Source organism: Staurois parvus, unplaced genomic scaffold (assembly GCF_062004578.1).
Source record: "Staurois parvus isolate SC_StPar_1 unplaced genomic scaffold, SC_StPar_1.0 ptg001284l, whole genome shotgun sequence".
Lineage (NCBI taxonomy): Eukaryota > Metazoa > Chordata > Amphibia > Anura > Ranidae > Staurois > Staurois parvus.
Window position 1 is genome coordinate 484,300 of NW_028319080.1, and position 18,250 is coordinate 502,549.

Sequence of the window (18,250 nt, forward strand, 5' to 3'; positions counted from 1 at the left end):
TGGGAAATGGATGGGGGAATCTGGGAACAAGCTGGGAATGGTCTCTCTGAGATGATGGGGATTCCCCGGCATTGTCCTGAGTGTGTCTGTATGTCAGTGGGGGGGCATTAGATTGTAAGCTCCTTCTCTGGTGTGGAATGGTGCGGAGGGATCTCTGTAGATCAATAAGTATAGGTCCCTCCTGTGATTGGTCTCCGGGGTTTCCTGTGGATCCCTCCCATGCCCGGTATCAGGTGGTGATTGGGGGGATTTGCACATTCACAATCTTTGGATTCCTGGAATCCTATTGGTTGGATGTCTCCAGATTTCACTTTCAGTTTGCGGCTTCTCCTCTCCAACCTTCTCATTGTCACTCTGCCCGGTAACTGCTGACCCTCCCTCTCCTGATTTTCCTATTGGGTAGAGAGGAAGCCTCCTCCAATCAGCACAGAGCTCCGCCCTCCTGTACACAGACTGTCCCTGAGCTGGGGGAAGTGGACGGTGAGGTGTTTTGGGGTCTCTATAGATGACAGCGGGGAGGATGAAGATGGTGACCCCCCTCATCCTGATGATTGTGGGGGTGTCAGGGGTGCAGTGTGGTAAGTAGAGGACAATATAGATGCCATGTTGTCAGTGGGGGGGATTTCCTCCAAGTGTTGTATAGAATGGTAGAAATCAATGTGTAGTGATAAAGGTAGAAGTATTGTGGAAGTGACAGCCATGTCCTGTCTGTGTGAAGATGACAATACGGCTCTCCAGGCTCTGAAGGCTGCTCCTGGATCGTGTGTACGGAGCGGGGGATGGGCGGAGAGGTCAGGGCTCACCAGACATCACAGTGTATCCGCTGACAATACATTTCACCTTCTCACTGCTCACACCTATTTCCTGTTCTAGATGTGATCCTGGAGGGGGCGCTGTGTTCATTCTCCTCTGTCACATGGACATATAACTGGGGGGGGACTTGTATTTCAGATTTGGATGGAGTGGTGAGGGGTCAGATCCTCTGGATGGATTGTATTGCTGTCTGTGTCCCCGTTAGGGAGACTCACCCCCCCCCCCATGTGTGCTGATCACCAAATCACAGGAAGAATAGTGAGGACACAACCAACATGATGTGTTGTCACCACAACAGGAAGAATGGGGACATTTGTTTCTGTGACAACTAGGAGGGGATTTCTTCTCACTTCCTGTTGAGTCTATAGGACAGGAAGTGAAGGAAAATCCCCCCAATGAGACCCAGATGGCAGAATACAGAGGTTGTTCCCTCCCCTACTTTATCCACAATAACAAACATTCAGCTTTAGATCTTCCTTTAGCCCCCCGGTCACATCGGTGCGATTTGGCATGAGATTTGTGTGTCATGTGACTTGTAAATCGTATGCCAAGTCGCCCCCTATTGTCCGCTATCAGAGCGATCATATCGGCGCGGTTCTGACTTGGTCGCAGCCGCAGCGATCTCTACAGTAGTACATGCACTACATTTGGTGCGATTTACATAGATACCTGTATCAGATGTCTTGCAAATCGCACCTGAAATCGGCGGGTCCCCCGACTTTACTTCACTGTAAGTCGCAGGATTTCAGAGTCGGGTTTGATGTGAGCGGAGGATGAGGGCCGGTTCACACCGCCGAGATTTGGGAATTGGAATCTGATCTAATGAATGTGAATGTGAGTGTCTGAACATACGCCATTTGCTGCAGCGCCATTTCCAAAGCCATTCTTGTATGACTTTTCCTGCAGTTTGTTGCGATTTCACATACATAGACGACAATAGAAATCGCACGCAAAACGCAAGTGTGTGGAAATTTGTGATCATTTTCATTAAGCCTTTCCTAGTTGTTTCCGGCTGTCTCTGCCTGTCCAAGCCGGACCCTCACATTGTTCCTCCCTGAGACTAGTACAGCCCCCCCTACATCCCCTCTGATGTCCCCTCTGACAAGTAGCAGGATATGGAAAATGCAAGAAATCACCAGAAAACACAATGGAAGACGCAAGAAATTGTTGGGAAATCTTCACAAGTTGCAAACAAATGTTCAGAAAACGCGGTGAAATTGCAAATAAAAAGCGCTATTTTAAATCGCATCCAGTGTGAACCAAACCTAAGGCCCCATGTACACGGGACACTTCTGAACGATGGAAACTGACTGCTGGAAAACGTAGGTTAAAAAACATCAGTTTAGCTGCGTTTGCATAACACGTTTATGTGCGTTTGCGTTTAGAAGCGTTTTTTAAAAATAAGCACAGGAGAACCTCCCAAATGCCCAGAATGCACTGAAAAGTGGTAAATTATTAACTATTTCAGACTGTTTCAGAGAAATACAGAGAGTAGAAGCAGAGACAGCAGTATGTGTTGAGATTAGTTTAGGTGCGACTTGCTCATTAACATTTTGTTTCCAAGGGTGGGAAAGGTGTCTGGTGGAGTCATTAAGGTCACCTGGCAGGGGGTCTTGAGGAGGAATCTGAGGTGTGAATGGTCATTAACATATCGTTTGTTTCCAAGGGTGGGAGAGGTCTGAGGTGTGAATTGGTCATTACAATGTGTGACAAGCTTGGTAGGAACATCCTGTGTTCAGTGTTTTGTCCATCTGATCACCTTGAAAACACATTACATGCATTTTTCATGATGAAAAAAGGCTCTGGACACATCGGGAACTGGAAGAGTTAAAATTTCAAATGCAAATGCTTATAAACTTGATTTTCTGCGTTTACAAGCATTTTGCATTTGAAACGCTGATAAAATCAACTGCTGAACGCAAGTTTTCTGCGTTCAAAAAAACGACTATAAACTCAAATGCCTGTAAAGGACTGAAAACGAAGATTTGTACATGGACACATAGGAGAACATTAGGGAGAGTTCGGGGGCTGCTGAAAAAAACGCTGAACATCTCCTGAATGTGAGTTTATCAGCTGCAGTGTACATGAGCCCTAAACCCAACTCTAGGAAAAACGTTTTCAGTTTCGGATAGATTGGGGAAGTGTTAGGACCTCTGTCTGCATTGTATTGGTGTCTGTCCTGCCATGACAGATTCTCCCTCGCTTCCTGTCCAGATGATGGGTGTCACACAGAGCAGGAAGAGGACATGGGGACACAGACAAGGTTTGACTACTTCTCTACCAGAACCATTTTTTTATCACACGTTAATATCAGCATTTTGTGCTAGAAAATTACTAAAATCCCCAAATTATTGTATATTTTCTGAAAGCAGAGACCCTGTAGAATAAAATGGCTGCAGTTACAAAATTGTTTATCAAAGTCCTAATTTCAGGAAAGAACACACTGTAGTGACATTTGGAGCAAACACATAGCAGAGATTTTGGTACAATAAAATAGTTGTGTTTATGGGGTGATGGGGAGTGACAGCGCCTGCAGAGTCCTTTATAAGTGATTGTGTGGTTCTGGAGCTGCCGGATCACATTGTACCCCTACTCATTATCCAAAAAGTGTGAAAAAGTAAATAAAAACACACACACTGTTTGTGACAATTCCTTTATTTAAAAAAAAACAACACACAATTGATGTAGATCCATTATCAATCAGGATGAACACTGGCCACTGACCAGAGAAATAAACTAAGGGGTGGGGCATCCTGTGATGTCACCATATTGCTGAGCTCCCTTGTGACATCAGTTTATTTAGGGGCGGGAGATGGAAGAACTGTCAGACGGCGGAATCTTCGTCGGACCTTTTTTTTTCCGGCGTTCATCATGGTTGATGACTGATGATGGATATACATCCTGGAACATTCATTTTTTTTCAATAAATTACTTGTCAAAAACTGTGTGTGCATTTTTATTTACTTTTTGACATTTTTTTAGTGAATGAGTAGGGGTACAATGTACTCCTACTCATTCACATAGGACCTGGATGTACAGTCTTTGCACCCATCTCTACATACCTGCTCATTTCTATCTACTTTCTATGGACTGCCTGCATGCAGCTCATTGGTGGAAAAAAGTAAACAAATGTCTTTGCATGCTGTACATGACTAAGCACCCATGTGAATGAGCCCTAATGGTTTGGTTTGCAAATTTCTGCAATTAAAATAAAGGGGAAATATTGCTTAGTACAGCAAAGGGCAATGCACTGCACTACAACTCACTGCACATTGTGGTGCCGCATTGCTAACATGCGATCAGATGTAGTTTTTTTATTTGTTGCAGTAAATTGTCAGGACATTTATAATGATCGCACTGCATTAAAGCATTTCTACAGACACTGTTTTGTAATATAAAATAATAAACACGTTACACTCACCTGACCTGTGCAATGGTATTGCACAGATAGGCCTCAAACCTCCTCTTCTGAAGTCCCCACCTACAATCTTGGCTCCTCCTCTTTTCTGACCCCATAGCAAGCTGCTTGCTATGGGGTCAGATATGCAGGCTTGATCCCCAGCCAGGCTGTGTGCCTCCATAGACACACACAGTGCAGCTTGTCCCTGTCCCTTCCACACAGGATTGGACCGACAGCAACAATAGTCAATGGCTCCCACTGCTTTCAGCAAAGTCTGTTAGATCAGGAAGAGGGGAGGGAAGACCTGCAGAGGATGCATTGAGGTAACAAATATTTTATCTTTAGAACCCCTTTAACACGGCATATTTCAGTGTGCATTGTGACCGCCATTAATGCACCACAAGGGAACGCAGAAGTGTGAATTCAGCCTGAAAGTGAAGCAGTTATTTCCCCGCACAGAGCTGAGTAACGTTTACTTTCATTTCCTCCAGTCCCCAGCAGTGTGTACTCACCATCATAGGACAAAAAATAGCCTGGAGACATTTAAATACTGAATATATTCTTTCCAGATGATTGCTAAGTTTTGTGTTGTGTCCGGAGTTCTCCTTAAAAGTGAACCTGCAATCACTGTTAAAAGAGAAGTATGGGCAAAGCATTTTTGGTTGTACTTCTCTTCTGGGTCACAGGAGTTACCTTATTTCCTGCTAAAGTCTGCTGTCAGCTGACATTACAGAGCCGCTCCAGTTTTTGGATGTATCCCGCCAACAATGTCAGGATCCACCCAGATGTCTGACTGGAAGCTGACTGTCAACATGCCACTGCCCCCTCCACAGCCTGACACTTCAGTGAGCGCTGGAGGGGCAGAGCAGAGAGCCGGTGAATGACAGTCACCTGCTCTCTGCAGATTGAAGACTGAGAACTGAATGATCAGCGGTGATGTGATCACTCAGAGCTTGGTCTTAGAGCCAGTGAGGAGAGAGCTGCAGCTGCATAGGTCAGTATGAATTTTTGCTTCTTTGACATACCACACTTCTTTAAAGTTTTAAAAGTAACAGAACATATCTCCCCCTCGCTGCCTGTCCAGCTTTGGATGACTTTTCTGAGGCATAGCAGTCCTCGCCCCTCGGGTGAATGAGGCCGGAGAAAAGGTTTACTTTAGGCTTACTGAGGGGTTTAGGTTTATTAAAGGTTTACTTTAGATTTTTTATGTTTTGAAAGTGCGGTCTGTTCATTATTGGTTATGTAGAATGTTTCTATAATTTATCATTTTCCATTATTCTTTTTTTTATCTATTTTTAATTAATTTCCTTTTTCTGATTTTTAGATTTATCATCAGATCCGTCTAGGAGATGTGATGAGTGGAATTGATTTTATTTTATTATTGGGGGTGCAGTTCTGTGAATAGAAATATATATTCTTCAAAAACATCTTTTGAAAGATGGAAAAATTATGTGATGAAATTAAAAAAATGAAATTAAAATTCTGGACCAAAACTGAAAATTCAGGATGCATTTGGCCGAAGTATACAGGGCTTTTTCCAGTGGGAACGCGGGGAAATACAGTTCCGGCACCTCCAGCATTGGATGTATGTAATGGCAAGGGGTGCTGGTGTGTGCTGGAAGGTCTATTGATGCTGGCTGCTGGGGGATCTCTTGTCACTGGTGGGGATCTATGTGTTGTGGTCTGTTGTTGCTGGTGGGGGATCTATTGTTGCTGGAAGGGGTATAGTGTAGAGGGAGGGGTCTTAGCTGCTGTCTACTGGGCAGCCTGTTGATGTTGGCTGCTGGAAGATCTATTGTTGCTGCTGGTGTCTATGGTTAATGAGGTGGTATTTTGTTTTTGGTGTCCATTGTTGCTGGACGGGGTATACTGTTGAGGGAGGGGTCTTAGTTGCTGGCTGCTGGGCAGTCTATTGATGCTGGCTGCTGGGAGATCTGTTGTAGCTGCTGGGGTCTATTGTTGATGGGGTAATATTTTGTTGTAGGGGTCCATTGTTGCTGGTGGATCTATTGTTGCTGGGAGGTCTGTTGCTGCTGGCTGCGGGGGATCTGCTTTACTACTCTTCTTGTTATTAACAAATTCAATGCAAATTACTTGGATCCAAAAATGATACTTGGCTCTGTACTCTCTAAGAGGAGCGGTACTGGGAGGTGGTTAGGGGGTGGAACCCAGGGGCGGTGCTCAGAGGAGGGTAGGGGGTGGAACCCAGGGACGGTACTGGGAGGTGGGTAGGGGGTGGAACCCAGGGATGGTTCTCAGAGGAGGGTGGTAGGTGGGCAGGGGGTGGAACCCAGGGACGGTGCTCATAGGACGGTAGAGGGTGGAACGCAGGGGCGGTGCTCAGAGGTGGGTAGAGGGTGGAACCCAGGGACGGTGCTCAGAGGAGGGTAGGGGGTGGAACCCAGGGGTGGTGCTCAGAGGAGGGTAGAACCCAGGGGCGGTGCTCAGAGGAGGGTAGGGGGTGGAACCCAGGGACGGTGCTCAGAGGAGGGTAGGGGGTGGAACCCAGGGACGGTGCTCAGAGGTGGGTAGGGGGTGGAGACAAGGAGTGACTCAGAAGGAGGGAGGTCCTGCACCTATTCTCTGGGGAAAAATAGCCCCGTATATATTTATATACATTTTATTTGTAATTGTGTTCAATTTCTTACTTAATATCATCAATTTAAATCAATATGAATTTATTTTCTGCACCTTTTCGGCTGGTTTCACAGAGAAGTTTTTGAAGCACTTTTGCGATTAAGAGTGCAAGAAAAGCTGAAAAAATGCCTCCATTAAATTCTATGTATGCCTTCACACTGGTCCATTGCACTTCCCTTGTAGGGTAAATCCTGCTTTCTGCATATTTGCTGCATATTTGGTTAAGTTAAAAAAAAAAAGCGAACCTAAAGCTTACCTCCCCATTGGGCCTAGGTTCACACTTATGTGGTGTGGGACACCGCATGTGATTCACACAGGAATCGCACTGCATTCCTGTACACATCACATGCAATGTCTGTGCGGTATGATTTGAACCGTACATTTTGTCTTGGTGAAATCGCATCCAAACCAAAATTGCTGGACCCTTTTTTCGGCCGTACCTGAATCGCGTTGCACAAGTGTTCACACCCATGTAATGCGATTCTGGCAATCACACTGTGTTTTGCGATCTGTTTCAGAGTATTAAATTAACAACATTGACACCTGCAGCAGATTGCATAGACGCCATGTGATTGCAATGTGGGAGACGCACAGGACTTTATGCATTTTCCACATTGCAAAAGTATGACCCAGGGCAAATGGATTGAAAACGCGTGTTGCAGTTTTGGTGCGGTTTTTGAGTCACATGATCTCTGAAAAACACCATAAACTGGTAAAATCACAGCAAAAATTCAGCAAAATTGCACCTTTTTGGCTTCCATTACCGGCACCTTTTTTTCTATCGGCAGAACGCAGATAACCCTATTTTCGGCCAATCATTTGGCAGCAGAAACATCGCTGCGTCCCTATTTGTATGCATTGATTTTGGTTTTTGCTAGTTTTATGAAGGACACCTACAGCTCTTCATACATCGCTGGATTCAGGATTCTAGTTGGGAGTCGGGAGATTTCTACACTTTTCTGGGATTTTTCTCCCCCCTGTAGAGAACTTTTTTTAGATTAATTGGTTTTCTTCCCAAATTCTTCCTAAATCAATTTCTATCTCTCAGATACCTCAGAGGGAGGAATATATCAGTAGTATAGCCATTTCTGATCAGCCTGTTCCAGAGTCTCATTCCTTTAGCTGCAACTTTTCTTATGTACAATAAAACCAAATCCAAAGTCGGAGTAAATCCTCAGCAAATCAGAGATTTCATTGAGCTGTATATGAATGTGGGGGATGCTGCAAAATGCCCAAAAATCATTTTTTTGTGGCTGATCCTTACAAGGGGCTCTCCAGATTCTAGTAGAAGTAATGGCAGTATTTTGTTATCATTGGACAGAGTGGGAGGGATGAGACCCCCCAATGTACCCTCTATATATCCTATTACTGGTATCCCTGAGGGTGAGGCTCGGCTATCTGATTTTCATCTGATTTTTAGTGTGATTATGTCGTGTGACTTGGTTGTGTTTTGGATTTGGTTTGCATATTCTTTGGGTCCAAAATCACTCCGGAATCACAGCAAAGTAGTCCAGCAACGTTTTCCAAAATCACTCCATGCCGAGTTCCATTGATGTGAATGGGCACCATTGAGAACAACGTGATTTCCATTGTCATGCGATTCTGTGAAACTGAAATCACATCTCAGATTGTACTGCTGTGGACCCGGCCTAAATGTGGAAGAAAATCCCAAATTATGGTGAGATCCAGAACAGGAATAGAAGGGAAATCTTCCAATGAGGACACTAGTTCAGGTGACAACCATAGTTTACCGAACTTTGGAGGGATTTCTTCTCATTTCCTGGGTTGGCTATAGTACAGGAAGTAAAGGGAAGACTCACCAATGGGACATATAGCAAAAACTGACAAAGGTCATAACCCTCCCTTACTCTATTCAAATGGGAAAACGTTTTACATTCAATTCTACTAAAATAATGGGATATATATATATATATATATATATATATATATATAACAAAAAGATGAATTGTTGCCAATAGTAACCAGTCGGGATCCTTGTGAACCTGTATTGTGAAAACTTTGGGTGCCTCTACAGGTTTTAATCCAAACTCGGTGACCCCACTGATGGTACTGGCTTGGGAAGAGCCCATTCCGGCTCAATACATTCAGTAGGAGAAAAGAAAGCTCCTGATTGCCGCACACCAACCAGACTTCATCCAGACCATGCCTCCCCGACGCGTTTTGTCCCACAGGGTTACACAGATTGGGGCGTGGCTTGGATGGAGCTGGCTGAGGCTGCTTTCACCTCTATGACCGTCGGGTCTCGTTGGTTTGCAGCGGTCAGGAGCTTTCTTCTCTCCTACAGTAAGGATCCTTGTTTATTTTTCAACACTGCATTGCAGAGAGTTGGTTGCTGGTAACAAATCATTGATCTCAGATCACTTTTCATACACAGACCCCACATTGTCCTGTAATTCTCATCATTGTGTAGTAGTGCAGGGCCCCCTCCCCCACCCTTACTGTCTCTCATCACATATTTTCATAATTTAAATTTCAATAATTTTCCTCCCATCACTTTATATTTGTTTGTGGACATCAATCTTGTATCCTCAGTACACAATGGTCCTTGTTATTTGTAGCAGATTAAACATTGGTGATTGGATGAATTATTTTGGGTCTGATTTACTAAACCATATATGTGTGTATGGCAGGGCTTGGAGCTCATGTGACATCCTATGATCACAGCATTCAGTCTGCACCCTCCATGTGTACCAATGTGCACCCTCCATGTGTACCAATGTGCACCCTCCATGTGTACCAATGTGCACACAGACTACAACATATACACAAAATGTATTCATCTCTGTCAGTATTATATAACAATAAAGCTGCGTCATGTACATACAATGATTGTTAGAGGATGTTGTAATAAACCCGAGATTGTATAAGGGCCAATTCATACTCTATGCAGTGACAGGAAACGATTGCTTCCTCTGTGTCCCATTCACACTGCAATGCAGCCTAGTGTTGCGGTATAATGCAGACATGCGGCATTTTATCGCAGTGCCTTGAGCCGAATCGCACTGCAATGTCAGACAGCACATTTTGTACACTTTAAATAAAGCTGGTACAAAACAAAAAAAGGGAGCCATGTGATGCGCTGAGTCACGTACCACACTGCCCCCCTAGTACAGCCGACAATGCAGAGCGGCCGCGGTGGTGAATTGCTCCGGCTGCTCTGCGATTTTAATGGCTTTTCAATGTGAATTTGCCCCGAATCCTCAGTGATCTGTGTGTAGGGGAGGGGGTTGGGGGGTATTCTCCTGCACAGAGGTAGATCTTAGTACAGACATTTAACCACTAAGGACTCTTTCACATGGGTAGCTGGGAGGTAATGCAAATTGGTGGCTGATCCACAGTTTTACTGCCCCCCGACCACCCAAACGCTAATATTACAGCCTGACAGGGCTGTGCAGATGCTGTGGCTGCGATGCTTTGCTTCATGGCTGCACCATTTTTATCTTGGGTTGCCGGGTCTGACGGGTCGCACTGCTTGTCAAACGCACCCATTGAGACCAATGGGGCCGCACCACGACTATAACCCAAACACTTGGCTCACTGTTTAGAAATGTCACACGATGTAAAATCGCACTTCAGCAATTAAAATAGTCTAAAAAATGCATTATCAGGTGTAAGTAGCGCCTCCTGAACGCCTGTCAGCCATTACTATACCCCCCCCTTGTATATGTGCGGATACAGGGTGGGGGATGCCTCTGCTGCTTGTGATTCGCTGTTCGCAGTGACAACATCCTGGTGGGATCGGTGAGGCAGGTCCAGACTTGTGTCCAGCCATGGCTGAGCTCATCCCTAATTACATCATACATTATGGTCAGTGTTGATCAGCGATACAAGATTGGGATTGCAGTTCATAGGGGGGATTGTTGTACTAATAATAGTAAATTCATATCATCGTTATCACATTGGAGGGGATTATTTCTGTACATTATTCTCTTCACACTGAAGTAGACATGATCTGATCTTATTCCGGCAGTGATCTGGGTCAGGGATGACACTTGTATGTATCCATTATATACATTATGCTGTGTGATGTGTACAGGATGTATATATAACAGTCTGTATGTCTCTCTATCAGACAGTCACTCTCTGCGGTATTATTACACTGCAGTCTCCTCTCCGGGATCCGGGCTCCCTGTGTTCTCTATAGTCGGATATGTGGATGATAAGGAGATAGTAAATTATAACAGCGACACTCGGCAGTATCTTCCCAAGACTGAATGGATGAAGAAACTGGAACCTAACTACTGGGAAGATAACACACAAAGATGTCGGGGCGCTGAGCCTGTTCACAAGCACAATGTACAGACATTGATGAGCCGATTCAACCAGACTGGAGGTGAGACAATTCTTACATTTCTATTTCTTTATTACACCAAATACAAACCCTGCAGACAGGATACAGGGGGGGAAAGGCCGACAAACACATAGCTGATCTCCTCTACTCCAGACTTCACTCTGACTTTACTTGCTGCATGCTTGTTCCAGGTTAGAGATTCAACATACGGAGCCAAAGACAGCCAGGCAACCAGCAATTTCAGGAGAATGGTAACAATAGCAGCCAGCAGACTTCTCTTAGTACAGATTTATGGACATTTTAACCCTTTGACTGCTGTAGTAAAGCACATGATCATCATTATGGCAGGTAGATTAGGTTCACAATAGTCCCGGGAAAGTGCAGAATCTTGTGCTTTCCAGATACACGCAGAGACACACCGCCCTCTTGCAGATGCATGGAGGTGTCACTAACTGTTAATGGCATCTCACATATCTGCTATTGTGTGCGTTTTCACATATGCCGAAACACATGGAGCCACAGCCATACACAATCCATGTGTATCAGTGCGGCATGATTTTGGAAGAGGGTCAGGTACTTTTTTTCATTTCTCACATGTAGGGCAGTCTATTAAAATGAATGGGCTGCCCTATATGTGACATGGAAATGCGTGTGAGCTCTGTCACATGATCACATTGAACCTGGCCTCAAAGGGGTAAAACACGCTGATGACTGCAATAGCAGCTGTGAGATGTTTCTGTTCTCTTCAGCAATCTCCGGACTTTCAGTTTGGACCCTTTCACATTCATGCATCTTTGCTGCACTTTTACCATTCATTTCATTTCAATAGACTGCCCTAAAAACACAAGAAAAATGCAGAAAAAATATTTCACTTTATATCCTATGGGATCCGTCACACCAGTGCACTGTGGGGGAGGAGCATTTTAAAAAGTCTTGTATGCTGCATCTTTGGTAACCTGTCTAAAAAGAGCACCAACTACACTCCTCCTATTGAATCAATAGAAAATACATAAAAAAGCACCGTGATTGCATTTTTGATGCGCTGTTTGAGTCATATGTCCATGTGTCAAGGGTGCATTGCTGGGAGTCACGCAACCAGAAAATTCACCAAAAACGCATCAAAACACGTTCTGCATTATTACTAAGCTTTTCAATGGACCCGTGTGAAAGGGACCTTAAAAGTGTCATGGGTGCTGTAGAGACATTTATAGTGGAAGTTCAGCCAAAACCTGAATCTAACACTAAGGCTACATTCACACCTAAGCGGCATGTTTCAAATGGTTTGAGCATTTTTCTGGAGCAGAATTGCATGTTTTTACAGCTTTTGTCAGGCATTTTTCAACTTCCAGGGCTGGAGAGCTGCTGTTTCAGCAGAAAACACACGACAAAACGCTTGAAAAAAAGCCAAAAATAAAACTCATGTCGTGCTTTTCAGGCGTTTCCATTGAAGCCTATGAGGACAAAAATGCTCAATTCTGCCTGAAAAGCAGGACATCTATCTAACTGTGTAAAGAGAGCTCTATACTCCCCTATTCTGGAGCTGCTCCGGTCTGGTCCCAGGCTGAGCTGTCAGCAGTGGCTGTTGTGTAGAGCAGTGGCAGCCGACAACGAATGCCCCATAGTAAGTCTATGGGTGGCTCCATTTCCTAGTCACTTCCCAGCAGTTGTCGGCTTTCTCTCTCTACACAGAAGCCACAGCTGGAGACCAGCCCAGAGCAGCTTTAGATCAGGTAAGTACAGCGATCTTTTCTTTACAGGGTTAGATAGATGAGGATTAGAATGGGGGTGGGAGCAGGTTTAGCATTAGTTCGGTTTTGGCTGAACTTCCACTTTAATCCCTTTTACCAATCTCTGAATAAACAACAATTAACGGCTAAGTTCACCTTTGGAACACGTTACAGGTGGAATATGTAAGATGTTCCAGCTCCTGCCTCCTCTCCCCCATCTCCCCTCCCTGTGACAGCGAACTGGGGATCCTCTCCCCACATCTGCTATCACAGGGAGGGGGGATCTGGGGAGAAGGTGCAGATGCTGGAACATGTTACATGTTCCACCCTAAAAGTGGGTGTAACATGTTCCAAAGGTGATAAAAATAAAGCAATACCCCCACACCACCCCTAATCTAGGAAAACAAAATGCAGGTTACCACTAATTCACTGACGTGTTCCCACAACTGGAAATGTATATACAGAGAGTGCAATGCAGCAAAAAATCAATTGTGTGGAAAGCAATCAATAGACATAACAATAAAATACAGTGCATATAAGAGAATATAGGACAAAAGATTGTTTTTCAATTTGTTTGTTTAGGTTGATTGTTTTTTGGATCGATTTGTTTTTGATGTTCAAAATAACACACCTGGACACTATTTCAGTGTTATTTTGTATTTATTGCACAACATTCGGGTTATTTAACACTTTTTGTGGAGCAATCACTTTTGGATTGATTTGGATCTTTTTATTTGTGTATTATATTCACTTACATGCACTGTATGTTATTGTTATATTGATTGCTTTCAACATGATCAATTGTTTTTGGGTTGTGCTGGACTCTAAGGGTGAACTTAGGCTTTAATGGCACCCCCACGTATTGGAAAATGTGGGGCATGTTCTTGTCCACAGGAACACAGAGAACCATGAGGTTTCTGTGTGGTTGTGATTTCAGAGAAGGTGGAAGGATCTGTTCTCTGCATTTTTAACAAGTAGAGCAGCATATTCAAATAAATGGGCCCCTGTGCCAATGCAAACACTGCAAAGCAGAAAAAAGCAAAAAGCAGAGATGTGAACAGAGACTGAAAGTGGAATAAAAGGTTTGTGTTTAAATAAATCCCTCGATCATTTCAGGAATGTAAATCAATTGGTCTGACTAAAGCCGGCCAGGACACTTCGAATCTTGCACAGTTTAAAAGGGACAGGCAGAGATTCGAACAATCTGTGTGTGGTCTGATTGTATCCAAGTTTATTGATCAATCAACTTGGGTACAACCAGCATGTTGGATTTTTCATGCAATTATTATTGCCGGCAGCAATAGCTCCATGGGAGGCATTTCCTCATCAACTCTGACTGTGATGATGAGGGAATCCAGCGATTTTCTTTCCTGCAACCACAAATCGCACCATCTATGGCCAGTTTAAGCTTTGTTTTTGTACCTTTTTACCTAGGAGGATTGCTTCCAGAAGTGATGTGTTTGCTCCTCTGCAGTTGGAGGATGTGATCACTGAGGAGCAGAATGGGACGGATAGGTTGAGGCTGCCCAGGGTGGGCTGTGCTGTCCTGCTAGTACAGACACTGACAACGGCACAAGGAAGTCCCTGTGAGCAGCCATATTCAGCTGTACAGGAAAACCGTTGTCAGTGGAGCAGAGGAGGATTTATTTTTTCTTTATTTTTACCTGGTGATCCAGTTAGTAACACGTGTCTTGTCCTAAGGAGTCCCCACTGTGGATGGTGATAGACCCAACAACAGCATTACCATTCTGGGGGGAATATTAGACTTGACTAACAAAAACTGAACTCCAGTTAACACTTTATAAGCAGATAAAGCAACAGTTTTTATTTCTTTTGCGATAAAAGTCTTACATAAATGAATAAAAAGCTGATCATTGTAAGCACCCCTGTCAGTGGTAAATGGTTTGTCTCAACCCTCTAACTGACACTTTTTCTGTACAGCTTGGTCTGTTAAAGGAGGTTGAAAATCAACAGACTTACTGGCTGTATCACCTGGTCTGAACAACTAATGCAGCCACCATATCTAGGAATCGGTCAGCTGCAATGTATTACATTTTTGCTCTGGGGTACAATACTGATTTAAAGCAGAACTGAATCCTCTGACACCGGCCATTTGATGACTTGACAGTTTGGTTGAGTACAAGCAATTCATGGCTGGCCTTGGATGTATCTGTTTTGGAAAAATAATAAATCATTGGGTTTAACCACTTGCCTACCAGGCACTTATACCCCCTTCTTTACCAGGCCAATTTTCAGCTTTCAGCGCTGTCGCACTTTGACAATTACACGGTCATGCAACATTGTACCCATATGAAATTTTTATCATTTTTTTTATCACAAATAGAGCTTTCTTTTGGTGATATTTAATCGCCGCTGGGCACTTTAATTTTTGCGCTATAAACCAAAAAAATGCAAGAAACGTGAAAAAAAAAAAAAAGTTTCTTTGTTTCTATTTTAAAATTTTTCAAACGGGTAATTTTTCTCCTTCACTGATGTGCGTTGATGAGGCAGCACTGATGGGCACTAATAGGCGGCACTGATAGGCAGCACTAATGAAGTGTCTCGGATAGGCGGCACTGATAGCCAGCACTGATAGGTGGCATTGACTGGCATCACTGACTGGCGGTACTGCTAGGCATTGACTGGCACAACCGCTGGGCACTGACTGGTGGTACTGACTGGCAACACTGCTGGGCTGCACAGGTGGGTGGCACTGGTGGGCACAGGTGGGTGGCACTGGTGGGCACAGGTAGGTGGCACTTCTGGGCACAGGTAGGTTGCACTTCTGGGCACAGGTGTGTGGCACTGCTGGCTGGCACAGGTGTGTGGCACTGCTGGCTGGCACAGGTGGGTGCACTGCTGGGCACAGGTGTGTGGCACTGCTGGGTGGCACAGGTGTGTGGCACTGCTGGCCACAGGTGGGCGCACTGCTGAGCACAGGTGGGCGGAACTGGTGGGTGGTACTGCTGGGCACCAATCACCAGTGCCGTGATGATCGGTGCTGATCCCCGCTCTGACAACTGCCGGTTCTCGGCAGTACTTTCCTCACGCTCTGACAGCATGAGGAAAGTGTAGCCGAGAACCGGCAATTGCATTTCCCGGTGATCAGCATGTCATTGGACACAGCTGATCGCGTGGTAAACGGCCTCTGTGATTGGCCTTTTACCACATCACATGATCAGCTGGGTCTGTAGGACACAGCAACCATGGAGATCGCCGGGTGCGTGCCCCTGGGGGCGCGCAGGAGAGTGCGTTCTGGGAGCATGTCATATGACACCCTCCCAGAACTGACCGTCTACAGTCATCATTCGGCTATCTGCAGTTGGCAAGTAGTTAAATTCAGGTGAGGGTAACGTGAAGTGCTGTGGTGTGGTAAAGCACGCATGTTTTTGTACATTTATATGTGCTGCATTAGGTATCCAATTCAGATTGAATACATGGGATACCACCTCAGCTGCCCAGGAATCAGACCTGCACCTTTCATGGCAGCACACCACACTACAGCGTATGTGAGCGCCATACCACACATTGTGCTGCTGTGTAGCTCACCTTTATCAGCAAGGTGCATTGGGTGCAATTCAGAACCACATCACCCATCTCAAGTAGCATGCAATGCCAGATATCATGGTACCGGGCATGGGAGTGTGTGTGTTTCAGTATCAGTACTATGAATGGGGCCTAAATACAGGAATACAGGCCACGGAGCGGAGCCTTCACTATCCTACAGAGTCATCTCTGATCAATTCAGCGGAGAGAACTGTGTGATTGGCAGAGCGCTGGTCATATGACTTTGTTAGGTCCTGTCATGGGGTTCTCCTGCCATATTTTTTTTCTTCAGACTCTTTTTACTTTAATATTTTTTTTTCTTTTTTAAAGTGATTCTAAAGGTGTAAATTTTTTAAACAATAATAACACACATGTCTATACTTACCTGCTGTGTGTAGTGGTTGTGCACAGAGCATCCCAGATCCCCCTCTTCTCGGGTCCCCTGCCAGCGTTCCTGGCCCCTCCCTCCTGTCAGGTGCTCTCACAGCAAGCAGCTTGCTATGAGGGCACTCGAGCATGCAAACTCCCCAGCTGCTGCTCTGTGTGTCCATTCACACATGGAGCCATGGCTCGGCCCTGCCCCCCTCTCTTCTCATTGGCTCACTGGCTGTGATTGACAGCAATGGGAGCCAATGGCTGACTCCCACTGCTGTCTCAGCCAATGAGGAGAGGCAGTCCTGTGATAGCTGAGATTCCAGAACACATCGCTGGATCAAGAGGGGGCTTAGGTGAGTATTAGGGGGGGCTGTGGGGGATGTTGCACTGAGAAGGTTTTTATCTTCATGCAAAGAATGAATGAAGGTAAAAAACCTCGAGCCTTTACAACTACTTTAAATTTGCCTCTTACACCCCGGTCACATCAAGGCCGACTTTGAAATCGTGCGACTAACAGTGAATTTGCACGATTTCAAAGTTGGGGGACACGCCGATTTTAGGTGCGATTTGCAAGACATCTGACACAGATCTGTATGCAAATCGCACCAAAACTAGTGCATGTACTACATTGGAAATCGGTGCGGGTCCAACCAAGTCGGAACCGCACCGATATGACGGCTGTAATTTCGGACAATAGGGTGCGGATTGGCATACAATTTGCAAGTCGCATGGCATACAAATAGCATGCCAAGTCGCACCCAGTGTGACCGGGGTCTTAGAGTTAAACCAAAATGATGGCCCCCGTCTTATTCCTCTACTTCTGCCCTTCCTATCTATGATGTGCTATGTAGTTGACATTTACTTTTGCACGTCCATTCTAGGGGCCCATATGTGTTGTTTCTTTAGGCCCCATTCATACTTGTGAATGGGGTCATGTGTGACTACATGCAGGAATCCCAGCAGAGTTCCCAGCAATTAGCTGCAGAAGGCAGACCCATGGAAATCAGTGATAGGCTGACAGTTCCTGCAGGTAATCACAGCCACTTGCAATTAAACGCATAAAACGCATGAAGTAACTACCTGAGGCAACATGCACACTAGCATTTCTTTAAGCTGCTAGAAGCTGTTAATAGCATTTTTATTTCTGCTCCTAAATAGTGTCCTCCTATGTGTCCATGCACACTACTTTAGGCTGTTAGCGTTTCTTGAGCTTCAACTTCCAGGAGCAGAAAAAAAATTGTATTTTGTAGAGTTTTTTGGAGCGTTTTTCTAGCAGAAAAAAAATGCTAAACCCTACGAAAATGATACTAACAGCTTTCTTTTTTTTCTACATGTACTATAAAAACGCTAACAAAATACAAACGCTCCTAAACGCTACTAAAACGCTACTATAATGTTACTAAAAACCGCTGTTACCAACGTTTTTTATCCAGCATTTTC

General features: G+C 44.7%; 1 protein-coding gene across 3 annotated transcripts in view; it reads left to right on the top strand.

Annotated features, from left to right (window-relative positions):
* The first annotated feature begins 430 nt into the window (after positions 1-430).
* The window catches only part of LOC149437508 (class I histocompatibility antigen, F10 alpha chain-like), a 63,392-nt gene continuing 45,572 nt past the window's right edge, over positions 431-18,250 (top strand). For 2 of the 3 annotated variants that reach the window (XM_089660843.1, XM_089660844.1), the window contains exons 1-2: positions 431-578; positions 10,944-11,204. In XM_089660843.1, coding sequence (XP_089516969.1) covers positions 506-578; positions 10,944-11,204 — 334 coding nt within the window. In that variant the 5' untranslated portion in view covers positions 431-505. The remainder of the gene's footprint in view (positions 579-10,943; positions 11,205-18,250) is intronic. The other variant, XM_089660845.1, reaches the window with a different exon arrangement.